Source organism: Lagenorhynchus albirostris, chromosome 18, assembly GCF_949774975.1.
Source record: "Lagenorhynchus albirostris chromosome 18, mLagAlb1.1, whole genome shotgun sequence".
Classification (NCBI taxonomy): Eukaryota; Metazoa; Chordata; class Mammalia; order Artiodactyla; family Delphinidae; genus Lagenorhynchus; species Lagenorhynchus albirostris.
In genome coordinates, this window is record NC_083112.1 from 5,704,062 (window position 1) to 5,729,927 (window position 25,866).

Sequence of the window (25,866 nt, forward strand, 5' to 3'; positions counted from 1 at the left end):
TGGATGTTTCTGTAAGTTAATTTTATTATATGAAGATAGCATACAAAGTACATTCATAGTGACTAGAGATGTAGGACGAGATTCTGTCTTACTTATATCTGCAGCATATATTCTTGGTTTGTATAAAAGTAACTTTAAAATTCCAGTTTCCTTAAATAGTTCTGCACAAAACACACACACACACACACAAATATACATATAGTTACTACCACTGTCGGCCAAAGACGCGCTCCTTCTTTGATCAGTTAAAAGGGGCCGACACGTGGTTGTTTCCTGTGTGGCATTCTTAGGGGCTAGGAAGCGAGGCGCAGCCAGAAGGCCGAGGTCACCTTCTCAGGGTTTGGACCCACTTGCTCCACGGGCCTGAGCGTCATTCTTAGACCAGCTAGATACAGACTCGCGCGTGGTTCCCGTCCCCTCCTACCCACGCTGCTCCGTGTCCTTGATCTCACAAGTCCTGAAAGGGAGTACTTGTCCCCTCGTTGTTCAGGCCAACCATTTCTGTCGGAGATGACAAATGGGTCTAATAATACCATCAGTCCACTAGTGATTGCATTTTCAGTGCTGTTTCAACGCACCCGTCTGGGACAAGCCCTTCGCCACTGGATACACTCATTCCTCCCAGCTTCCAGTTTTCATTCTATGTTAAGACTCCAGATAAAACCGGACTGATGGGACAGACCCGAGTCTCTGAGGAAGCCGGATTAACACAGTCTAACGTGTTCTTTTGGAAAGATGGTATTACTAAGGCCTCTTAATGATTAAGAGTTAGATTATTGAAATCAAGACATTATATGCATAGCTAAGGTTTTGCTTTGTTTTCACTAACTGCTGGATCCTTAACTGATTTGAGAAGACAGGAGAATCGATTGTGGTCTTGTAATTGCCCTGTTTGACCTCCTCCCGGTTACCTGATTTCTACTGTTGCCAGGGGTCACAGGTGCTCTCGGGCTTGTGAAGAACAGGAAGAAGGCCCCCCTCTAAGGGCCCTGGCCTGATACTCTCTGCACTTGACTCTTGCTGGAGACTGGCCAGAGGCTCCTCCAGCAGAGTCCCTGCCCCCGGAAGCAGCCGATGTCTTGCTGGGGGCGTTCCAGCTCTCCCATCTCTTCATACGAAGAGCCTTGAAGCGAGACTGTGGCACACGGGGCAGGAAGCACAGGCCCGTCTATCACTTCCGTCTCAGGTTCTAGAGTGAAGAAGGGAAGCGTCCTCTTCTCTACCAGGAGCAGTGATTCCTTGTGGCCTGTCTGGCTCCAGCTGGCCCCAGAAGGTGTGCACATCCTAAACACGCAGCATCACGCAGAGCCAGTGAGGGGTCCAGGGCCTCTGGACCCTGAGAAGTAGGCACCCTTTTGTACCCTGGCTCCCTATTTCCATCATCCTCAGACCCAAGGCAAGGCCCAAAGTAGATGAAAAGAGGCTTTTCTCCTATTGTCGGCTCATTAACTAATATCCTGAGTCCCCATTCTAGAAGTATCTTGCATAAATTACATACCACCTTTTTCCTCAAGGAGCATAAAGTGCTTAGTAGACATTGGTCAATGCTCTTCTGTCTAAGAGGCGAGCGTGGGTAGGGTCTCCACCGAATAAGAAGGACACCTGGTTGACTTCTGTCCTCGGGTCGCCACGGTTTTCGGGAGTTGGTCTGGTTGGCGTGGAGATGGGGTTTTCACTCCGCCTTCTCTTTTTTCCTCCATCTATCCTAGTTTGGGTCTAGAGTAAACCTACACAAGACTGTTTTCCTTCTCCTCAGCTTCCTTTTATAACTAACTGTACGAAACAGGTTAATACCAAAAACTGAGTTAAGTGTCTTGACTAGATAGATATTAATACTCCAGATGGAATCCGACAGTATCTTTGAAAACGTGGCTTTCAGCCGAACCGGTGACCTAGGAGACCAGACTCACTGGGCTGAGCTTCCTGGGAGCGGCGCGTGGGGAGAGGCGGCCCCCGCCCCCGGCACCCCCCGCCCCGCCCAGCTCAGGGGGCGGGGTCAGCGTGTCCTGCTGGGGGGCCGGCGGGGGGACGGGCTTGGCTTCGAGCTCCACCCAGCGCTGGAGACGAAAGCCGTGCCCCGTCTGGGAAGAGGCACAGAACCCATCCCATAGCTGAGGTGGTGCAATGTGCTTGGTCGTTCCAAAAATTACGTTTGGCCCTTTTTGGCCTCCGCTCACCGCCCACCCCCTGTCCTGTCTGCTCCCTGGCTGGTTCTCGAACGTGGACCCAGTGGCACTGTCCCCATCCCACTCCGTCCCCGTGCCCTGTCCTGTTCTCTTCCTCTCTCCCCTCCTTCTCCCAGGCCTTGTCAGCTGCTGCAGGGCCCCAGAGCCACGCCTTTGCAGCACAGGCCGGTGACAGGTGACAGTGTGTGTCATCAACCAGCCGGAGCCCGGCGGCCCTGGGGCCCCGGGGAGGAGAAGCAAGTCCTGGGGCTGAGGAAGGATTTCTCCTATCCTCTGAGTCCCGCGAGGGTTGGCAGTGGTGCTCTTGGCTTTATCTATCTGGGGTTACATTCTTGTTAGTCAAAAGAGACAAAAAGCACTATTAACAGTCACACAAAAGCAGCTGGCTTCTGTGGAAAGGAAAAGGTGTCGATTTATATATGCATAATACTGGCAAAAGCTACTTTTCTGGGGGTATAAATACACACGTGGTTCTAGGAAGAAGGCTGTGCTGAGTCGGGCTCTAGACGGGTGCGGTGGAGTACGGGACCACGGAGTTGTAGTCGGGTGGGGGAGAGCAGCACGAAATCTTCCTCTCCAGCTCCGAGGGGTCATAGGTGAATCTGCGCCGGCCTCTGCTGAGGTGCCCACAGCTGGCATGGCAGAACGCGGGTCTGCTGAGGTCAGAAAGGCCCGACTCCTTACTTGTACTTGTTACTCTCAAGCTAAAGAAAGAAAAGGAAAGAATCAAAGTTGATTTCTTGGACACACTCAAGTCCACCCCTTAGTGGGTCGTTTGCTCATAGGCGTCCTGGGGTTCATGGCTGTGGAGTCCCGCCTCGCCCTCTGCCAGGGTCTCTGGAGCTGCGCACGGCCTCTCTGCCACCAGCTGGGGGTCATTCCGCCGGCCGGCCAGGGCCGAGGGTGGAATTAGTTAAGGCAAACCCAGAACTGCTGGTGGAAAATAGCCCCCAGGCTTGGGTCCAGCCCTCCCCTACTCCTGTGATTGGCTCAGAGATGCTCCCCAGCCCCGCAAATATTCAAGTCGAATCCCTGGAACCTGTGAAGAGCACTTTATAAGGCAAGAGCTGCGACTCAGCTAAAGGATCTCCGGAGGCGGCGCCTGGCCTGCGTCCCCCAGGTGGGACTCAAGCACAATCACACGCGTCCTTATAAGAGAGGCGGAGCGGGCGTCACGGCGCAGGCAGGAGGAGCGGGAAGGTGGGGCCGGGGAGACGCCGGGGGCGGCGCCGCTGGAGGAAAAGAGGCACGGTCTTCCCCGGGGCCTCCCGAGGGAGCGCAGCCCTGTGACACCTTCATCTTGGACGTCCGGCCTCCGGAACTCCTGTGTCGAGACACCGAGTTTGTGGAAGTTGGTTACAGCCGCCTGGAGAAACTCCTAGAACGTCCTACGGAAAGGTGAGCACAGCCGTCCGTCTCCCTCTCCTGTTTGTGCTCCAGAGGAGAGGCATGTCCAGTTAAGGCGGTGTATCGCGGCAAGGGTGAAGGGGCAGGGGACTGGCTGCTGGCTTCCGTGCGTCGCATGCAGCCCAGGACGCCGCGCCGGGCAGAGGAGCTTCTCTTGTCCTCCCGTGTTTGGTGGGCTTAACAGCTGGGATGAGAATGAGAACCCCGGGCGCCACGACGTTGTTTGATTGGCTCTGCATTAGCGCGCCCAGCCTTTGATCCATGTTCTATGTTTTAGTCTCCGAGTAGAGGATGCAATGGGTGGTTTTCCTTTTTTCCACACAGGAAAGTGTTTCTGGAAGTGTTTTAAAGCAGGAAACAAAAGCGCGTGGGTCCCGCTTCTCCCGTCACTCCCCGCGGTGTCCCCTGACCTGCCTGGCGCGCGGCTCTGGGCCCCCGGGGGGGCGCCGCAGAGGACACGCGTGCGCCGGTGTTCGGGCCCGAACGCTCCCGGCCCTCCAGCTCCCTGGAGTTGATGCGCCGTGGGCCCCATCGCTCAGAGGCGTTTGTGGCCACCCTTTGCCTTGGATCAGGGCCAGCAAACTAGCCGTGCGCTGGCCACCTGTTTGTGTTTTTTTGTTTTGTTTTAAGCAACAGGTGTATTGACATATAACTTACATACTATGCGATTCACCTATTTAAAGCGTACAGGCCAGTGGTTGTTAGTATATTTACAGAGGGCTCTTCAGGGCATTTCATATACATGGAATCACACGATGCGTAGTGTTTCATGAGCGGCTCTCTTCACTTAATTCAAGGTTCATGTTGCAGCGTGCATCGGTACCTCATACTTTTTATTGACAAATCTCCTTCTGTTGTACAGATATATGCATTTTAGTTATCCATTCGCCAACTGATAGACATTCGAGTTGTTTCTTCCTTTGGTCATTATGAATAACGCTGCTGTGAACATTTGTGTGCAAGTTTCTGTGCGGACGTTAAGTTTTCATTTCCGCGGGGTATATACCTACGGAGCTGAACTGCCGGTTCCTAGACTAACTCTGTTTAGCCTTCTGAGGAACTGCTAGACTGTTTTCCAAAGTGGCTGCACTGTTTTATGTTCCTACCAGCGAGCATACAGGGTTCTAATTTCTCCATCTCCTCGCCAGCACTGACTCTGATTCCAGCCATGCGGGCAGGTGTGAAGAAGGGGTGTCTCATGTGTCTTGCATCTCCCTGATGACTAATGAGGTTAAGCATATTTTCCTGTGCTCCCTGGCCGCGGCTGCCTGCTTCTGTAGGGAGAGGTGACCGCACACAGCTGCAGCTCCTTGCTGGTGTACTGGGGACGGCTGCTGCTGTAAGCGGCAGAGGCGAGCCTTGGTTTACCCTCTGGCTCTGTGAGTCAGCAGAGCCCTGATTTGGGTACAAGAGGAGCAGGACGGTTCTGCCTGTGGGTGAGTCGGGGGCAGGCACTGGAACCGGGAAGGGACGAGCACCGAGAGGGTCCAGCACCCTGGAGGGTCCAGCGAGAGCCCACGTTTTCTGACGGCATTGCCACCGGCCGCTGTGTGGAGGAAGGAAAGCCACGGTCCACAGGACATGAGCACTCACTTGGAAGGGTTGGGGTGTCAGGAGGGCGAGTCTCAGGACTGGACGGCAGTAGTCGGGCCCCTCCTGTGCCGCTGCTGCCGGCCCGGGATGGTGAGGGGTGCGCGTCCCCTCCCCGCCCCCGTGAGCAGGTCTCCATCTGACTGTGCACTGTTGACAGTTGGAGACATGGGGCTCCTTTCTACCGAGCGGCTGTGCTGCATGGGCTCGGACTGCCTGTCCTTGCCCGTAAAGCAAGTTCTGTTTTCCCTTAAATCCCAGTCTTCCTTCCCAGAACATGGCACTCAGATGTCTGATTTTATGCCTTCTTTCCTGTCCTTCTGGGGAGAAAAAAGTGCTTTCTGCACGGCCTGGACACTATGGTCTAGGAGGGCAGGTAGCCCTCAAGTATCGCCATGAAACCCTCTCCCCCGGCACCTTCCTTCTCGTCCCTCCGGGAACTGGTCAGAGCCCCCCAGCGTCCTTACTCAATCTTCAGCGAGGCTTTGGGTTTACTCTCGGCCCAGGTGAAGCGCTTTAGCAAGGGAGAGGCCAGCAGGGTGCCACTGTCCAGCTGGTAGTCCTGAAGGGAAGAAGGAAAGAAGGAAAAGGTTACACCTCTTGCTTGACCTGGAGGGGCCCATGCCAATCGGGGTGTGATGTTGGGATGCGCATCTAAGGTCACTCCAGGCTCTGGCCTCATCTTCCACACTCCCTGCCTGTGAAGACACAGCATTGTCTCCATATCAGCAAGTCTAAACTTTGTCAGTCACAAGAAATCCCTGTGCCCAGTGACTGAGGCCCTTCCTCCTGACGGTGAAGAAAGCAAATGTAAACAAAAGGGAAAACTGCGGTACCAGGTGAGCATTTTTCCTAGTCAACTTTTATGCAAATTATTGCTTAAATATATCAAAGATAGTTGGGCGGATGACTTGGCAATGATATGTAAAGACTCTGAGAAATGATAAAGACACGGTTTAATTTTTCTTGAAGATTCTACAGAATTTTTAGGCCCTCCTGTGTGATGGTTTCCAGCCATTCTGTTTCCTTGTTGGTTCGTATTTAGCACTGAGTTTTATGCAGGGTCCTGACTCTGTTAACACGGCGTTTCCAGTGAGTGGACCCCACACGTGGTTCCTGCCACCTTCAGTCCCCCCGTGGCTCTGTCTGTGTCCTTAACTATCCGTCAGTAAAGGAGCCTCAGGAAGGGGCCTGCCCCAGTTCCCGAGGTACTCAGGCGGGCAGGGCTGTGAGGGTCAAAGAAGCCTTCCATGTTTTGTTTCGTATCGTCTCCTTGGACTTAAAACCAGTGTTTCTAAGCAGCAAACCAAAATTTCCAGCCACTTTGCCTTTGTATTCACCAGCTTATTTGTAATTTTTTTTTTTTTTTAGTGTTTAAATAATCTTTCCTCTTTATCTGGTGTGTTTGGAAGGTTTTGGTGTTTTTCAGTGGTGACTGTGCTGTGTCTCAAGGCCATGCTCTTTGTGGTCATCACCTTCACACCACAGTAGGTTTTTTTTTTTTTTTTTTTTTTGCGGTACGCGGGCCTCTCACTGCTGCGGCCTCTCCCGTTGCCGAGCACAGGCTCAGCGGCCATGGCTCACAGGCCCAGCCGCTCCGCGGCACGTGGGATCTTCCCGGACCGGGGCACGAACCCGTGTGCCCTGCATCGGCAGGCGGACTCTCAACCACTGCGCCACCAGGGAAGCCCCCACCGTAGGTTTTACAGGCCTTTTTTGGGTCACGACTCCGTGAGCGGCCCTGAGATGCAGCGGCCGTGTCTCTTGTCCAGCCCTTTCTCTCCTCCCCTTATTCTCTCAGCCCCACATCCCAGATCTTTTAAAGGGACGAGCTGCTTGAGGCCTCGTGTTTGCTGGGCTGTACGGATCACTTTGCCCTGTGTGGTTGGGTGGGAACAGAGGCCTAGGAGATTCTTCCAGGATCTCAGAGCTGCTCGTGGGAGAGGGCTCTCTGTCGCACCACGAAGGTGCAACCACTCACACAGCTTTGAGTTCCTCTAATGCTCTGAAAGCAAGGTTCCATCACTGATGGCCAAGAAGCTTAGAAACACACAGTGAGGTTTCGTAGGGGACTGAGTTACGCCCAGGCAAGGACATGGGCCCTGGAGTGAATCCTGGGTCATCTTCAAACTACAGAATTACTTTCAAATTAGCTCTGTGTATTCTATGTCTTGTCAGCCCCCCTGAAATGGTCATTTCAGCCACCACTGATTACTGGCCCCCGTTGACCTAGAGCCACCGGACGACTGGAGTCTGTGTTTGGATGGGGTGCACTGAGTAGGTTCCTTCCACTTCCATTACTTACATCAAGCATGGACGTGGCATTTGGTGAAAGTTCTTCAAAGGTTTTGATTTTTTCCAGGCTGATGAAATTGAAAGCATTTACATATCTAAAGAAGAAGCAGAAAGAATAATCAAGACAGGAAAATGCATCCAGTTTTGATTAGTCAGGAGACCATGGGCACCACGTCCCAGCTAAGGTGAACCCAAACACTGGGAGTCACCTCATCCCTCTTGAGGCTGCAGTTCTCTGGCTGTGTTTCCCTGGGAATCCAGACAGTGGTGCTACTTCCTCCTGTGGTTGCTAATCCACGTTGCGTAGTTTTGAGCAAAACCCCAGAGGGACCCTTGAGAGACGAGGTAGTGGTCAGGCCTCTGGTCCCCCGTGGAACCAGATGGTGTCGGGCCGAGAAGAGACCTGGGTCGTCATCTGGTCTAAACACCCATGTTACAAAGAAATGGGAAATGATGCCCAGAGAGGTGATGTGGCTTCATCACATACAGCTGCTACTTCTGAAAGGACATGACCCGTCAGGGTCCCACAGCTGATTCAATGGCATAATCGAGCACCAGGGCTAGTCTTGTGTATCTAGTTTTGCGATCACAGGTTGGGAGAAAGGGGTAGTATTTGGATGAGCTCCCTGTGACTGCCTGCTGAGCTTTGGTTGATCTGTTAGGAGGGGCCGGCAGAGGGGCCCACTGTACGCCCCCTCACCTGCGGCCCTGTCACCAGCGACAAGGCCCCGTCTCTTAGGCGAGCTCCCTATTGGGCCCAAGGCTAAGCAACAGACCGGAGAGGCCCGCGTAACTTTGACACCTTCCTCCCCAGGTCTGACCCAATCCGCCCCTGCTAATTTATTTAATCCACGCTTACTTTTCTCATCTTTAAAACAATGGATGACTCATCTGGGCCGGTTGTGAAGTATGAATCGTGCCGCTGACCTGTGACCCAGCACCGCAGATCTGGGCTGGCCACTGGACTTCTTCCAGGCCCGTCCCAGACCATCAGTCTTTCTAGCTCTTCCCTAGTCGCCTGTCAAGCTTGACTGAACTGAGGTTGGAGCCCTAGGAGTGTACCGACTGCAGGCAAAAATGCTAGAAGGCCCGCAGGATAGTCTAAAAGTCCTGAGACGAGTCCTGGCTACACGGGGACAGGGAGGGAGTGTCAGAACACCTGGGTTAGAAGTTCTATTCTGCCGCTTTCGAGCCGCACAGTTTTGGCGAGCTGTCCTCTCTGGAGCTTTAATGTCCCCACTTGTATGACGGGAACACTTCCTAGGACTGGTTTGAGCATTAAAGGAGGTGATGTATCAAAGAGCCCAGCATGGTACCAGACCACACAGCACGTGTCTAACCATGAGCACTGAATGTGTGTGACACACGTGTCACCGCTAGGACTGAGGTGCTGACCCCGCCCAGCACGGCTACTCAGTACATCTTTCTTCCCTTACACCTTCTCCAATTTCCTCTAGGCTAACGAGAGGTACTTAGTTTGTCAGGTAAGAAAACAAATCCACTTTGTTGCATTTTATCGAAGGTATCATGAAAAAAGTCAAGGTCATTGGGGGGAACAAAAGAGGAGTTCTTCTAGAATAAGACAGACTAAAGAAATGAAAGAAAATGCAAAGTGTTCTTGATTGGATGATGCTTTTAAAAATGGTACGTAAGACATTTGGGGAAAATAATGGAGATTTGAAAATTTAATAGTATGAAGGGATTATCAGTTTTCTTTGGTGTGGTGGCACAGAAGACTGTCCCTTACGAGATGTATACCAAAGTATGTAGAGGGAAGGTGTTACAGTGCCTTATGCCCTTTTCCAAAAGGTTCGGCAAAAGGAAAAACACACACACACACACACGTATCGAGTACGTACACGAAATAAGGTAAAATGTATGTTTGGGTTTAGGAGGTGGGCTTTTTTCTATGTTTGAAAATTTTATAAAATGAAGTTGGGGAAAGAGAGCTCTTACCTGACATTATCAGAACTTCCTGAATTAAACTTTGGAGCAGAAATATCTTCCTTGAAGAAGTCCTCTGAGAAGGCAGGAGTTGAGTACGTAAACCCACTATTTCCTGTCAGTATGGCATTGAGTGGGATATAGTCCTTGCCATCCTAAAACACCAAAGACAGGTGTAGTCGCATGCATTTCTACTTCAGCCTGTTTCTGTGGGACACTGTTTCAGTTCAACTATGTCATTTCCACAATCTTGATTGTGTCTGGGGAAGATAAGTCTGCACACACCCGCACACGCCCACACCCCCCCACACACGTGTTTTCTTCTACTCCTGAGCTCAGCTATTAATAGCCATTAAAATAACAGACAAAGAAGACACCCCCTTGACTTATATTGAAGGCATCTGGCCTTCTGGTATTCTAGATAGATTTACCTGTTGTACGTTGGCTTGCAGCAAGTCGCCTAGTTTTTCCACGAGTTCTGCGAATCTTGGCCTTTCTTTTGGGTCTTTGCACCAGCAGTCCAACATGATCTGGTAGCTGTTGGGTGAGAGCACAGCAGAGGCTGCTGGAGAGCAGTGGGGGGCGCACAGACTGCCCTACGCACTGGCCAAGGGATGGGTGTTGTCGTGGGTATAAAGATGATGCTTCTCGTAGTTATGTAGTGTCTGCTCCACTTTTAGATGTGGGTACGCAGCCACGACACACAGAAAGGCTGCTCGCGCCAGGTCCTGCTGGTAGTGGAAACCACGTCTACACAGGTAGACTCTCAAACCAACCCCCCCGGAGCCCATGATGACCCAGGCTGTCGGCGGGAGGGGGGGCTGAGCTCTGAGTGAAGCCGAGCTGTCTGGGGGGAAACGCCAGTGGTCACTCGGCCATGAAGTGTCACATCCTCCCCTCCCTGTGCAAAGCAGGACAGTGTCCTTAAAGGTGGAAAGTGGATATAGACAGATATCCACGGGTGAATAGTCTGCAGTCTTAGGAGCTTCTCAGGCTGGAATGAAGCCTCCCCTGGGCTCCTGCATGAGCACATGGGATGTCTCACCCCTCACAGTTGCCTTGTCGAGCTCAGCAGTGGAGGTGGGCAGGGGGAGGCACTGTGTACACGACCGACATCGCTTCCAAAAGGTGGACGTCCACACAGAGTGTGGGTAGCTCCTCGGGCCGTAGGCTAGTTCCTTCCATGTGGCTGACTGCCCCACCCCCAGCATCTCAAACTGGCCTCTCCCCGCACAAGGCAAAAGTACAGGCTGGCTTCTGGATATGAAACCATTTGTCTTAGTGTCCCAGAAGCCGACTCTTGTCCCGGGATTTAAACGTCAACAGGGCTCCTCTGTGATGCTCCTGACGCTTTAGGCCGAAGGGTATCGGGCTCCTCTCTGTCACGTCCGCAGGGAGTAGAGGTCTCTGCCTGCCCCTTCTGGGCAAACCACCTGCCAAGCATCTGTACACACACTGGCTTAAGGATCTATTCTCTTTGTTCTCGGGATGTTGATTGTAAGTCATCTCTTCTCTCGGGAGATCCCCTAGAGAGGACTCTGACCAGGTCGGATCAAAATCTGAATGGGCCTGGACTCTGGATCTGGGTCAGAACCCGGCTGGGAGCCCTGCTCAGGCAGGGACCTCCTCTCCAGACCCCTCACCTAACCCAGGGCCTGCCTGTGCGCACTCAACAAGTGTCTGCCGAAGGAAGTCAGACTGACCACCTAGAAGAGAACGCGCTGCTCCTTCCATGAATCCCTAATTCCCAAGGCAGACCGCAGACACGGCTGGGACCTGGGCGCTGCCGGGATGCGCCTGAGGTGACGCATCCCTGCTGCCGCCTCTCAGACGTGAGCCTGCAGGCGGCACCCACAGCTCCAAGTGTCTCTTAAGGCTATCCCTATTTTGTGTCAAAGTCTATGAGGTGGCTGACAGGGAGAATATAAGAAGGTTAAAAAAAAAAAAAGAAAAGCAGAGTATGAGGAGGGATATAAAAATAACAGTGAGAAAAGGTTGAAACTACAGGCAGAGTTAAGATGCACAATTTATATCATGATTTTGAGTAGTTTGACAGAGGCCGTGCTCTAAGCTTCCAGGCAGCTGGTGAAAGGAAGGAATAACCAGTTAAATGGTGCACATGAGCTGGAAGCTAAAAATAAACGAGCTACTTGGAAGAAGTATGGCTCTTCCCAGAACGGAAATCTGAAAGGAGGTTCTTGTAGACACCTCTCAACTGCATCATTATCATCCGGGTCATGATGACTTCATGGGATGGCCTTGTGCATCGTCTTTCAATGCTGGCCAAGTCTCAACGGCAAAAAATACCATTCAGTAAAAACAATTCTAAGAGGCAGAACAGTGTGGTCCAGGTGTGTGTGTCCAAAGGCTCTGATTTAACCCCAGGATAAACTTCTAGGTACCCAAGGGGTTGGGAGCACCACGTGGTCTTCAGAACGTTCCACGGGCACTGGTCTTCACAAGCAAACTCTCCTGATACTTGGCTGGTGGAGCTGAGGTCCTCCTTTCTGGTAGGATATCTGCTTGCTGGGTACTTAAGTCTTTGTTTAGGGACGGACAGGAGTTCATAAAGATCACGTGTCTGAATTGCTAACTTTCCTCCATTTGTCCAAACTTCTGGGTCAAGACTCTTTTCAGAAGATGATTCTGGTTCCCTCCCACCTGTGTCTCATCTACTGGACCTGTTTGACCTAAACCCTAGGGGCGGGCTGTGGGTTGACTTGTTCTAAGAGTGGTGAGGGCCCTTGGGTGAGTGTGCTGTGCGGTCCGGTGTCAGGTACCACTGCAGTGGGGCTCAGCTTATAGACACCAAGGAGGCTGGGACTCTGGGCTGTCGTCGCTGCTCTCTGGGGGACACAGGACAGGTCCCTTAACTCTCCCTGACGAGCAGTGCCTTAGAGTGCGGGCTCAAGGCACGTGCTCCTTCCAGGCAACCCAGGCCAGCCTGCTAGCGACCACAGGGCTAGAGTAGCGTAAGACAGTCCCATGTGGATCTCATATTAAGGTCCGTTGACACATCTTACTAATTTATTGAAACAGGTACAGAAATGCACGGTACAGAGGCAGGTGGTCACGAGACTCGAGTCTGGGATCCTCACCCCAGGGGTGTGGGCTGTGGCAGAGGCTGGCCTGTGTCTGCCTTACCTTGTCTAAGGCTCCCTTGTCTCTAGCAAGAAACAGATTCTCAGAGGCCACTGGAAGAACAGTAAATATATACACAGATATTCTATACAAGGCAGCCAAAGCAAGACAGGCTTGAACGAGGCAAAAAAAAAAAAAAGGGGGGGGCGTGCCCTGAGAATAGGGAGCATTTGGTCAAGCAGAGGCCCCAGGCTTATCCCGACCAGCATCACTTCGCTGCTGAGAGGCAGCTGGTGGGGGAAATTCAAGGCCTGTGAACAGGATTCTCCCAGGTTCCTCTCTGCTGAAACCAGCCGAAGGGACCACCTGCAACTCTTGCTGTTTTTTATTTTGATTCTTGGTTTCTGACTTCTAGTTTCCACTCCTCTTGCCTAAGATTCAGTGCAAATCATCTCAAACACCAAAGGAAAAGAAAAAAAAAATCAAAACATTCATTATTTCTTCCCTTATTGAAAGACATCTGATTAAACAGGCTCTGGGCGAGGAATGAGTGACTCACGTTAAAACCGTTTTACATCACTAAGTAAACAGGTTTAATAAAGAAAAGAGACACCAGTTACACCCAACCCCATGGCCCTTCTAGAAAATGAGCCAGGGGTGACAGGACTGTGAGAAAAGCTTCCTTTCCAAGCTATCACCCAAGCTCCCAAGGGCACGCCAATTTAGACCAAGTTCAGGTCACAGAACCCTAGTTCTGAGAGCTGCCCTTCATCCTCACCAGGGCCTTCCCGCTGTTGGAACAAACAGGAGGGAAATGACTCCAACAGCTTTCAAACGCCGAGGGTTTGAATTCTGGACTTCTCCACAAACGAGTCACAAAGCTGCTTCTTTGTTTTTATAGTTTCTAAATTAAACTCCCTAGAATTGAGGGACCATCCTTCTTTCTGTGGACTTGGGTACAAGTGCTACCTTATATAAAGACTTGAAGGTTTGATAAAGTCCAAGTGAGTTTTGGGCCCAAAGTTGATGTGAGTTCTTTTGGACCAGAACCTGGATAAGAATTGGAAACACACCCTGCAGGTGTGTAGCGTGGTGCTGGGGGCTCTGGACTCAGACTCGGTTTGCTTAACTAATTGGCAAAGTGGCAAATCACTTAGGTGTTCTGTGCCTTGGCTGTCCCATCTGTAAGATGGAGATAGTAACAGCACCCACTTTACAGGGTTGTTATGAGAATGAGGTAAATTAATGTTAAAGTGCTTAAGACAGGGCCTGACGCTTAATGATCACTAAATAACTAATAAAGGCTGTTGTTAACGACCACAGTCATTACTGTTAGTCACTGGGAACTTGCTTTTGTGATTTTCAGATTATATGAAAAGTCCAAGGAAATACTTAATTCAAAGCATGAGTGGACATATTCGACGTTTCTTCTAAGGAACATGGGGTATATTCCTAACTTAACAGTCCTGTGATCTAGGGAGCTCAGTCCAGAGGACCGCCTTTAAATCTGTCTCCTCTCTACTTAGCCGACAAATCATGAGACTTCTCAAAGGCTTAGTTTCGTCACGCATCCAGTTCAGGTGAAAATTCCTGTCTGCCTGCCCCTCAAGCGGGCTGGGATCTTCGCTTAGAAAACTGTAAAGTGCAAAGTCATCTCATTTTAAACCAGACCTCCTGGTGTCTGCCCCTGTCCACCACGTAAAAGCAGGGAGCACTTGAGAACTCTCCCGCCTTTAAAATCCCTCTCCAGTCCAGCGCAGGCCTGGGGCTAATCTAGCCGCGTCCCCAGCTCTCAGAAGGGCCTTGTGCTTTGCTGGCAAGGACACCACGTACGACTGAGAAGGCCGGGTCCCTTCTCCCCCCTGCACTCAGGCCGCTCCCCAGCCCCGCCTCCGTGGCCCGAGTCCCCCGTCCTCATGGTCCCGGGTCTGACCTAGCTTGTCTCTGGGCCGTGGAGGAAAGAGAGGGCACTTTGGCCAAGCGCACACTTCCTTCGTTCCCTCCGACTCCTCCCAAAGGCCGTCGAGGGGCTCCTCACAGCCCCAAGTTGTGCGGGTGGGAGGGGGAGGGCCCCCTGTCTGTTCGGGAAAGGTGGTACCGCCGCGAGCATGGACGGGGCGGCGGGGGCGGGGGGCGGTGAGTCCTTGTCTAGCAGCCTGACAGAACTGCCGGGGTCATCACCTTCCTGCCCAGGCCTCAGGGCAAAACACCCACAGAGCGTCAGGAAGACAGAGTCTGAGAGGGGCGAGCAAGCACTTGTCCAAGGTGGACAGCCCTCAGCCTGGTCCTCCCGTCCTCCTAGAGCCACGGGGCCGAGCGGAGGGGCCCCCGCCAGCAGCAGCCCCAGCCGCCTGCTCCGCACAGGCCGAAGGTGCCTCGTTGCCCACGCGGGCCTCTGGGGAGCAGGGTTCCTACCCAGTCCGGACCCCCGTTCCTCTCCTCCACGTCTCCCCCCACACTCCAGCCAGCCGCCCACGGTCCCGGGTGTGGCTGGAGGGCCGGTCAGCCGCGGAGCCGCGGGCCCACTTTGTGAGCGGGCACGGGGTCTGGCCTCCACTTCCCGGGCGGGCTGGTCAGTTGTGCCCGGGCTCCTAGCTAGAAGCTGTGTTCCTAACCTCGGCTCGCAGCTCCGTCGGGGGTGGAGAGAAGCCCTAGGTAGGGACGGGTCCAGGACGTGACGCCTCGCTTCTGGAACGTGCTCCCGGGCACGGCTGGGCCCCAGGGGGCTAGGCAGGGGCGACCCTGGGGTAAGGAGAGCCCCCTGCATCTCCCAGGACAGGGGCTCTGGACGTCAGCAGCACGTCCCCTGCCTGGGGCGGCCTGGCCGGGGGTGCGGGGGTGGGGCGCCAGGGGCTGGAGGTGACGGGGGCTCACATTTCGGGCGTGGCGTACTCCGGGGCCCGCATCCTCATGCCGTCCTTCAGGCGACTGCAGAAGTCCTCGTCCATCTGCACGCCCGGGTACGGGGACCCGCCTGTACCGGAACACAGGGCACGTTATGGCCTCAGGGCACGAAACGCCCCGGGGGGCCATTCCGTGTCTCTTTCCTCCCTTCCAGGTGAGGGCTGGGTCGTGAACTCCTGGTGATGGGAACGGACCTCAGCGCGCAGCGCAAGCCCAGGGCAGCTCAGCGGACCCTTGCTGGCGCTTGGCGCCCTGGTGCTGGGTGTCAGATGCCCGCAGGCCGTTCCCATGGCTGCTCTGGTCTGTTGGGTCAGGAGAAAGGGTGGCACCTGAGGGGTCCCTCCCCTCTCCCTACAAGGAACCCTAGAGAAAGCCCAGCATTTAGAGACTCCTTCCTTGAGTTAATGAGCTGCTTTTTAAAAAGCCAGTAGACTCGGAGGCGGTCACTGGTGGCTCACTCACACCTCACTGAGAACGACTTGAACTCACTACTCTCGTGTAAGGTTCGCACAGCACTGGGGGACCGGTTGCCGTGACGGGCCCGAGGGAAGGGGGCCAGGAGCTGCGGGACTGGGCTGGCTGCCGTGGGGCGGGGCTTGCAGGGGGCCCCCGAGGAGCCGGGACTTTGCCTTTTGCCAGTTTTTCTGGGCAGGATCGCAGGTGACCGTCCCTCTTAGAGGGACTGGTGGCTGAGGGAGGGCTCGGGGGTAGCAGGCCCTCCCGATCTGCCCTGTTCCAGACCCCGAACCGAGTCTGTCTCAGCATTTGTTTGTCTGCACTTTCGAGTGATTGCTGTCAGGAGGAAGCAGCTGGGCGGCGTGCAGCACTGGCCCTGTGTCACCGCGGGGCCACTGTGGCCGCCAAGCTGCTTTCAAAGACTGGAAGCAACAGGTGCCTGTCATCGAAAGCAGAGGAATGTTTTTCACACATTACAGGAAACCAGGGATGTTACTGGGTGACTTTTTATTTGCTCTGCAAGGCAAGTTTCTGGCAAAGTCCGAAGGCCTCTTGGCTAGACCCGGCGTTCGGGAGGCCTCGGTGCATGTCTGCGAGCAGATGGGGCTCCGGGCGCACCTGTGTGCTTGAGCGCCTTGGACGAGGCTTCCAGCCACCGCAGTGGGTGCTGGTGGAAGCAGGGTAAATACAACCAGCGTAAACCAGTGTCGGGGGCTGGCTGTGCTGACATCAGAGGCACGGGTTGAGCTGTGTTTGTTGGGTCTTTCCTGGGAAATTCTGCGGGGAGGGGGGGATGCGGGGAGGGAAGAGGAATGGGTGTTTGAGGAATTAGAAGAAGGGGGCCGAGGACAGGGAAGGAGTAGCCAGACTGGCTGAAGACAAGCCTGACTGCGGCTCTTACTCCGGTCAGACCTCGTTCACGGCCCTACGAACATCTTTGCGGCGCAGGCGCACGTGCACACGCCACCCGCCTGAGCCTACGTGGGTGTCAGATGCTGATCTGCCCGCGGAGGCTCAGCAGAGGGGGCGGGCGTGCGGTCCTGGCCTGTCTGCCCGCGTCCTGCCCCCAGGTTTACCTAAGGAGAAGATCTCCCACAGCAGTACTCCGTAAGACCACACGTCGCTCTTAGTGCTGTAGCTTTTGTCAAAGATGGATTCGGGAGCCATCCACTTCAGAGGAAGTCGAGTCTAGAAAAGGGCAAGGGGGCCTTGAGCAGGAGAACGTGACGACAAAGCACATTCAACCCATGTGCCCACGGGGTCACCTCCCAGATAACATTTGGCCTATAAGTCATTTCCTAGAGCAGCGATGGTTTCCCAGCATGGAGGAAACTCATAACATGCAGTGTTAATGCTGAAAGAGGGAGAGCGGTGTGCTACACCAGTTCCTGTGATGGCAACAGTTGTTCACTGAGCCCTTCCTACGAGCACAGCATGTCCTGACTCTGACAGAAATCCTTCTCCCCACAAGAGCTCACACTCTACAGAGACCTGGGAAAGAGTGATCTGAAGTAGAAGGCATCCTGAAACTCGATAATTTCCTGGAATTTTTCTTAAGGATTTCGAAAGGCATTCCTATTAAAAAAAAAAAAAGATTTAAAAAGTCATTGAATGGGGGGAGTTGGCAAAGGCGCCAGAAAGAAGGAAGTTGATAGTTGATGAACAGTATTCAGGATGCCATGTGGCTGGTTTTCAAGCAGGAACTCCAGTGAGTTAGGCCCGGCCACTTCAGAGGGATGGGGATTGACAGGGAGCCTGGGACAGTGGAGAGACAAAGAGAAAAAGAGGGGTGAGGGCCAGGGAGAGGCTGCAAGAGACACGGATGGACACAAAAGGAGCACAGACTGACACATGGGTAGATGCCATCTCTGCAAATCGGGGCTCTCAAGGAAAGCTTGTTGTTTTCCTTTTATAAAAAGAAACAGTGGGGCTGGGCTTCCCTGGTGGCGCAGTGGTTAAGAATCCACCTGCCAATGCAGGGGACACGGGTTTGAGCCCTGGTCCGGGAAGATCCCACGTGCCACGGAGCAGCTAAGCCCGTGCGCCACAACTACTGAGCCTGCGCTCTAGAGCCCGCGAGCCACAACTACTGACCCCGCGTGCGTGCCTAGAGCCAGCGCTCTGCAACAAGAGAAGCCACCGCAATGAGAAGCCCACGTACTGCAACGAAGAGCAGCCCCTGCTCGTCGCAGCTAGAGAAAGCCCGTGCACAGCAATAAAGACCCAACGCAGCCAATAAATAAATAAATGAAAGAAAAGAAAAGGAAAAAAAAGAAAAGAAAGAGTGGGGGACTTCCATGGTGGTCCAGCAGTTAAGACACTGTGCTTCCAGTGCAGGGGGTGAAGGTTCGATCCCTGGCCAGGGAACTAAGATCCCACATGCCTCACAGTGCGGCCAGAAAAAAAAAAAAAAGGAAAAAAAACTGTGGAGGAGAAGTGGTTCTCAAAGTGTAGTCCTGGGACCAGCTGAGGCACATTCTCAGGCTCCACCCAAGACTTTCAGCTGAACAGGCTCTCCAGGTGATGTGTGTGCTCGCTCAAGTTTGAGAACCGCGACTGTGGAGTAGTCATCAGAGCCCAGACACAGACTTAATTAAGACTTCAGGGTAAAGGCCAGAGAAGAGGGGGCACAGGAGGTCACCCGCAAAAGCAAAAATAACACTATGTTCAGAAACAGGCGGGGAGGAGAGGCCCGTGTGAGCTGGCAGCGATGCTGGGTCTGAAGGCAAACCCGGGAGGGACGCGATTTCCTCCCCGGCGAGGTCATCCTGACGCCTGCCCCCGCCCTTCCTGAGATGTGTACACCTGCTGAATCCATCACCCGGGTTTATCTGAGGGGAAGAGTCCAGGCTGTTCTTTCCAGCGGCCCAGGGAACTCCCCCAGGGGGCAAAGGGGAGGGGACGCTGTGGTCCCCGCAGGGCCCACTGAACAGCGCTCCGGGGCCCAAAGGACAGGAGCCGAGCAGGGACAGGAGGAGGGGACCGTGGCCTCCCGGAGCCCCGTGCGAGGGCTCTCGGGTCCACGGTGCACGCGGACCGTTCGCCTCCACAGGAAGCGCGTGCTGGTTTTCAGCGACCTCTGCCGAGGGCTTTGGTCTGGTTTGGAAATGATAGGGCCTAGATGAGCCCAAGAAACGTCCAACTGACTTACGTCTCCTTTTCTCACGTAATCGGGGTTCTTATAAATATCCCGGGCAAGGCCAAAATCGCAAATCTTCACCACGTTGTTCTCAGACAGCAGTATGTTTCGTGCTGCCAGGTCCCGATGAATGCACTAGAATTAAACAGTGGCATGATCAGTGCATGTCCTCGATCTCATCGGCTGGTTTCCTGTGCCTTCTCAGTGTCTCCTTCTGAACTCGGGGATCCCTTTCGCACGCTTCCTTTACATGAAGGGAGCGGCTCCCGACGCATGTGGCGTCGCCCCAAACGTGAAGCACTTCTCTACCAGTACAGACCCCCGGAGGCCCTCAAGTCAAGAAAGGCCCCGAATCCCCTTTGCTACTGTGTTGCAGGACAGCATCGGGGAAACAGAGCTGGCCATCGGGTTCTCCCAGGGAGCACAACTTCCCCAAAACCTCTTATCCTGAGCTGCTGAGATCAGATCACGATCTAGCTGGAGTTTCCTGGGAGGACCCCACTGGGATGTATTAATAGATGCCCTCCCATGGAGTCGTGTGGTCTGAGAGTCTGGCCAGCTCTGAAAACACGCCAGAGGACGTTGTGGAGCACAGGTGCCAGGTGCATCTAGTCTGAAACCCAGCGAGCTTTTCCCCTGGAATTGAGTTCTACCTGCTGGTACCCAAGAGTCACTGTACTCAAACTTCCTCATATCAGGATAAATGAGGTCGTGTGTTGTGAAGTTCACTCTACATTTAAGGACACGCATACAAGCAAATACGAGGAAAAGTGGATTTATAGCACAGGTGTGTGTTTGCCCATGTGAACATCCACACGACCAGGCCTGGTGAAGAAGCAAAACAGTAAAGATCGTGAGGCTGACCTTTCTGGAAGACAAAAACTCCATGCCTCTGGCCACTTGAAAACTGTAAGAAATCAGATCTTCCATAGTGATGGGCTGCTTGTAGAAATCGTCAGAATCTGGAAAGCATTAAAACCGTAACTGTTTGTAATGGCTCTTGTTATGCCACCAAATCCCAGTTTATTGGAACAATGTTAGCAAAACACGAAACAAACCAACAAGTAGATCAGAGTTCATTTTCGAGAGCATTTTTGAGTTTCGACATGAATATCCGAGATTTTTCCAGGCCTCTAGCCCATTTTGCCCAAGCACGGGGGGCAGGGGATGATCCATGAAGACAGAAAGGCCGGAGGGGAGACAATTGTACAGTTCCCTGTCAAAATTAGTAACTCTGTAAATAATCTAAATTCAAATCTTATCTCCCCAGGACATTACGCTTCGAGTCTCCCACGGGTGTTTACTAGGGTGATAAATACGAAAACTATTTCAGAGATGCACAGTATGCTGTAAAAATATCCCAGACTGTAGGACAGGAAGGAATTAATACCTACCCTCCTCTTCCTCGGCATCACTCAGACTTTTATCCTCCTGAAACCCGGAGCTTGCGAAGCTCTCGCTGCTGGTAACGCTATCTAGTCTTTGTTTCTCGCCCTGCTCCAGGTCTGGCTCCATTTTCTCTTTCTTAGGCTCCACGTGTAAGGCTGCATCCTTTAACAGACCAAGAAAGACACAGATGAAAGGGACAGAACGGTAACGGGGAGACCAGTCCCTCAAGCTGGCGCTCGCCTGCACTAGGAGAATGTCGTCCGACAAAACGGATAGTAAATTAGTAGCCTGGCTTCGCCTGGGGTTGTGGAGTCTCTTCTGCTCTTGGGCTCCCTGACAGCATCTCGGGGAGGATAAAGGAATATCCACAGCAGCTGCTATTAACTGAGTTGTGGAGTCTCTTCTGCTCTTGGGCTCCCTGACAGCATCTCGGGGAGGATAAAGGAATATCCACAGCAGCTGCTATTAACTGAGAGCTTACTCGGTGTGAGCCAGTACACTAAGAATCTCCAGGACATTTTCTCTTTTAATCTTTCCAACAATTTTATGAAGTAGTTCTTGCTTGTAATACACGAGGGAATTATGTTCAGAGAAGTCAGGTAATCGAAGTCACATGCAGCTAGTAAATGGCGAAGCTTGAACCCAGGTTCGGCCAACTCCAATCTATGCCCTTGAGCGCTTTTCCATGCCGTGCGCCATCTTGTGAAAGAGGATACGGGATGACAGAAAAGGATCCCCGGTCAACTCGGGGCCTTTGTAATCCCTGGGAGGAGTAATAAGATCTCTGGTTTCCTTGGAGAAGGAGGGAGCATGAACGTTTCCTTGTCTCCCCTGCAGTCAGGACAAAGATAGAGTTGGATGCTAACGAAGGTAGAAAAGGCCTTTCACCCCGGACTGGGCCTCTAAGCCCCGGTGTGTATCTGGTTCTTTCATTGACCATGTGATCTTGAACAAACCACCTTGCTTTTCTGGGTTTCCTTTCTCTCATCGGAAGAGCTCGATCATCTTATTACGTTTTGACTCACGGGAAAGGAGTTGTTGATTCAGGGTGGAACCAGAAAAGATTTTTATCACCTTTTCGTAATTCACCTAATCACTGTGACACTAGAAACAGGACTCCCAGTGGCTTCAGGACTCGACCGAGTACCTAGCTCAGTCCTGCTAGATGGCAGTGCCAGACAGGGTCGGAGAGGGACTGGGGTTCAGTGGTGTCCCCCGATGCGCCCGCCCTTCGGGGCAGGGCTGAGATTCCCCAGGCTCCCCATCCTTCCGTGGCTTTTCCTGGAAGTGTCACGAAGTGGGAACGGTCCCTCCACTAGAGGGCGCCGTGGGAGCAAGCAGAGGACAGAGGAGGCTGCTTCAGCCTGACAAACCCTGGAAGCGTGGAGGGTCCCCGGCTCCTGCCCCCCCGACAGGAGACCCTCCTGTGCCGCAGAAGGGGAGTCAGGCCTCAGAGGGAACCCCGACTGCCGTCCAGGTGACCTACCTGAGTGGAGATGGAGAACGTAACTCTTGGTTATTACGTGTCCCCGAGGCAGTTAGACGCGATTCTGCTCAGTGGGGGACAGAAATTGTATTTTCCACAAGACCCTTCCCAGGACAGAAGGCAGCAGCGGAAGGGGGCTGGCAAAGATGCTGGGGTGAAAAGGGCTCGAGTCTTTGGCGTGACTCCAAGGACCGTAACTCAAGACTCCTTCACCCCTCCCTGACTCCCAATCAACGGTATATTTAGTTTTGCTTATTGGTAACCATTTCTGGTAAATGTTGATTTATTGAACTTTTGGGGCTCTGACAGGATACAGGGAATTTATTACATATAATATGTAAAGATCTAGTGAACTTACTCGGAAAATGAAATATCCCATTTCTGTTTGGCCATTTGGTTTTTCCTTTAGGTTCCAAATATGAAACACAGCCGTGTGTTTTCCACGAAAACACTAAGCTCCACCAAGAGGGAGGTGAATCATTAAATATAGCCAGAGAAGGAAGCAATCTCTTCAAACAAAGGACGCACGAACCCAAACGTTCCATCCTGCCCGGGTCCCTGGGGTATTCTTGCTGGATTAGTTCTTCCTGAAGCCAGCCCAGGATTTCAGGACTGAGGAGAATTTGTACTGCTCTCAGCCCAGGGCACCAGTCTCTCTTTTTCTTATGTTTTTTCCCCTCTTCACCCAGTGCAGTGCATGGAAAAAGCATTGAGGTGGGCGGTGGGGGGGGGAGTCAGGAGAGCTGGGTTTTCTCCTCGACGTCACCTCTTGCCTTGTGTGTCCTTAAGGCCAGTCACTTGACTTTTCTGGGCACATCTGTAATGTCAGCGTGTAGGCTAGCTGGTCACAAAGTTCCCTTTCAGCTTCAAGAGTCTCATTAGAGGGCATGGTTTAAAATTGGGAAAGTATGTTCTTGCGTATATGTTGCCAGTCTGGTAGGAAACCTGTGTCTCTGGTTGGATCAGAGGCTGAGAGAATGGGCAGCTGTCCGGTGGGTCTTCTTTGTGCCCCATGAGAATCTCACTCGCGTGACAGAGATGGGCATCATTCTTGGGTGTCGTATACCTTATCCGTCATACAGATCATATAGATCAGTGGCATTAAGTTAGATTCACCCAGTCTTTCTATCTCGGTGGATCAATGATGATGATGATGGTAATTAACATTTATGGAGAGATGAACGGAATTTGATTCAACAGTTCCGTCAGCTGGGTTCTATTATTATCTCCATTTAATAAATGAGGAAACTGAAACTTAGAGAGACTGAGTAACTTGCCCAAGGTCCCAGATTTCTTGAGTGGCAGAGATAGGATTTAAATCCAGGAAGTCTGAGCCTGGACTCTGAGCGCTTAAACCACCATGCTACGTGGATTCATCAGCGACACTGCTGATTACAGGTTAATAATGTCAAATCATCGTCTCGTGGGCTTCTCTAGTCCAGAGAAGGACACACCATTGGTGAAATAGGTCACATTGGCAAAGGTTTATTAAACTCTCCTTCACTCAGTAATCCCTTTTAAACTCTGTTTGCGTTCGGGACTTGGACCCTTGTGTTCCTTTTATTACATAGCTTTGTTTTGGTGGGTAAGGCCGGTTCAGTATGTGTATAGGGGTGACGTCGGTGGTGAAGGTGTGGGGAAGTGGGAGAAAAGGCAGTAGGGAGGGAAGAAAAAGATTTCTCTGGCCCCATCACTGTTCTATTGTTGACTATAAAGTCAGTTGACTGAGTCCTTAATTTCTCTTATCTAATCAATGGAAACAATTATCCTTGCCATCATCTTTTAAGAAATGAGCGACTAAGTGATATGTGCATGTCTGAGTATCTATGGAGAGAGAAAGAGACAGAGAGAAATTTATCAAGATGATTTGATATTTAGGTAGATGGCTAGTAAGTTTTAATCTCTAATTATCACTGCATACAGTGGGCTCGAATATTCTCTGTGCTCACCCGAAAAAGAGTGTGCTATATTAGCGTGGAAAGAAAAAAATTTTTTTAAACGAAAAAAGCAGAGATTGTGTTTTAAGCTCAGTCATTGATGGTGTCGACTGAAAAAAATGCACAACGTAGAAGCTGTGAGTTGGGTTTATTCAGTGTCTTTCTGAGGACTGTAGCCCGGGAGCAGCCTCTCAGAGAGCTCTGGGAAACTGCTCTGAAGAGGTAGGGGGCGAGGTCAGCATATACGTGATGTTGGTGAAAAGGGGACGTGCAATTAAGCACACATCTTGGCAGAAGGCTGCCACTAGTTATGCAGAACAGACATCTTAGTTAATGGTTTCGGGGCTTTTCTAAGTATGAGAAGATGCAAGAATCCAGGTTCCACAAAAAAAAAAAAAAAAAATTTTCTCCTGAAAATATGTAACGATCTGAAGGCCTGTTCTGCTAGTTTTCCCAGAGCACAGAGCGCCTCATTCCTGATCTCCGCCCCTGAACTCCTTTCAGGGTGTGTTAAAGGTCAGCGACTGCAGTGGCTCATGACTCAGTCCTTGCAGAGCTGGATGGATGGCTAGTGACATTCTTTAGTTGGCAATGGAAAAACAGTTTCTCTTGCTTTATGCTGCTACAGCCTAAACGGAAACTCCGCTGCTGTCTTGAAAAACCTCCAACCCCTAAGTTCCTTACCTTGTTGAGAAGGAATAAGGCCCGTTTGCTCTTGAGATAGTTGGAGAGATTTCCGTGTTTGCAGTATTCCACAATCACCATCAGAGGCCCTGCAGGCAAAACGACACATGCTCAGCCACACCAAGCCAGCCAGCCATCTGCCAGCCATCAGTGGGCCTGAGAAACCTCAAACCAACTTGTCTTTATATTAGCGGGGTCTGGGGGATGCAACTTGAGGGTGGGAGAGTTTTTTTGTTTTTGTTTTTCCAGCTGGACCTGAGAAGGGGTTTAAAAAAAAATACAAAAGGGAAAGGAGACAATGGGTGGGGGGTCGGACTGGGGAAGAAGCAGAAAAAAAAAAGAGTAGGAGAGAAAGTATTGTGGGGAGGGGAAGGGCCAAGGTCAGGGCTCTACCTGTAACTGCCAGCCACCCTCTTGGCCCCTTGGCCTCAGGACACTGTCACACCAGCCCCTCCCTCCCAGGTCCTGTCTGGCCTGACCCCCCCCCCACCAGCTGCATGGCCACCTGGGGGTGTCTGCACGGAGGTTGCCCCAGGGCTTGTAAGGTCTAAAGCAGGGATCAGCAAACTCATAAAGAAAGAGACAGAGACGGTAACTGTTTTAGGCTTGTAGGCCACACAACTACTCAGCTCTCTGCCTTTGTAACCGGAAAGCACCTGTAGACGACAGTACAACCAAATGAGTGACCGCGCTCCAATCCAGCTTTAGGAACGCACAAATTTGAGTTGCATAGCGTTTTCCCAGGTCACAAAATATTCCCCCCCCACCCCCAACTGCTAAAAACGGTTAAAGTAAGCTCCCAGGCTGACCGGCCATCGTTTGGCGACCCCTAGTCAAAAGAAGCCAGAGGGTTGGAAAGGAAAGCCCCGAGCTGCACTGCGGGTCCCCTGGGCTCCCCGAAGGCGCCATCCCCACCGCTCACCCGCTGGGCTCTAGGCCCACAGGGCAAGAACAACTTCCGGTTCTGGGTCAAAGCGGAAGTGGCCCCAGAGAGGCTTCTGCACGTGGGCCCTGTCCTGGGGCATGCTGGGAGTACTAAAGGCGCCCTAGGGGAGGATGGAAAGGTGTGCGAGTCCTCAGTCATAATGCACCCTGTCCCTGCACTTGGCCCTGTGGGTACGGCCTGTCCGAAGGCCGTGTCCCCACCCCACCTCCTCCTGGGAGCCTGCCAGGAGTGATTCCTTCCTCTGGATGAAGCTTCAAGGGATGCTAACCTTCTGTGCATTTACCTTGGCTCCGGTCATACTCCTCCCAAGTCATCCTGGGAAAAACGCCCTGCACTTGACCTCGAGCCTGCGGAAGGAGGTCTCAAAGGGAGTCCTTCTGTTCAGAACCTTTAAGCTAAGTACCCAGGGAAGGCACTTCCAG

The 25,866-nt window shown here is 52.5% G+C and overlaps 1 protein-coding gene across 1 annotated transcript in view; it reads right to left on the minus strand.

Annotated features, from left to right (window-relative positions):
* FLT1 (fms related receptor tyrosine kinase 1) overlaps positions 1–25,866 on the minus strand; it is a 173,053-nt gene continuing 147,187 nt past the window's right edge. Inside the window, exons 20-30 of the mRNA XM_060129362.1 lie at positions 24,499–24,587; positions 20,397–20,553; positions 19,867–19,964; positions 19,015–19,137; positions 16,940–17,051; positions 15,378–15,477; positions 9,854–9,959; positions 9,435–9,577; positions 7,489–7,573; positions 5,651–5,745; positions 1–2,890 (exon numbers count right to left, since the gene is read on the minus strand). Of these exons, the coding sequence (XP_059985345.1) occupies positions 2,689–2,890; positions 5,651–5,745; positions 7,489–7,573; positions 9,435–9,577; positions 9,854–9,959; positions 15,378–15,477; positions 16,940–17,051; positions 19,015–19,137; positions 19,867–19,964; positions 20,397–20,553; positions 24,499–24,587 (1,310 nt within the window). The 3' untranslated portion in view covers positions 1–2,688. The remainder of the gene's footprint in view (positions 2,891–5,650; positions 5,746–7,488; positions 7,574–9,434; positions 9,578–9,853; positions 9,960–15,377; positions 15,478–16,939; positions 17,052–19,014; positions 19,138–19,866; positions 19,965–20,396; positions 20,554–24,498; positions 24,588–25,866) is intronic.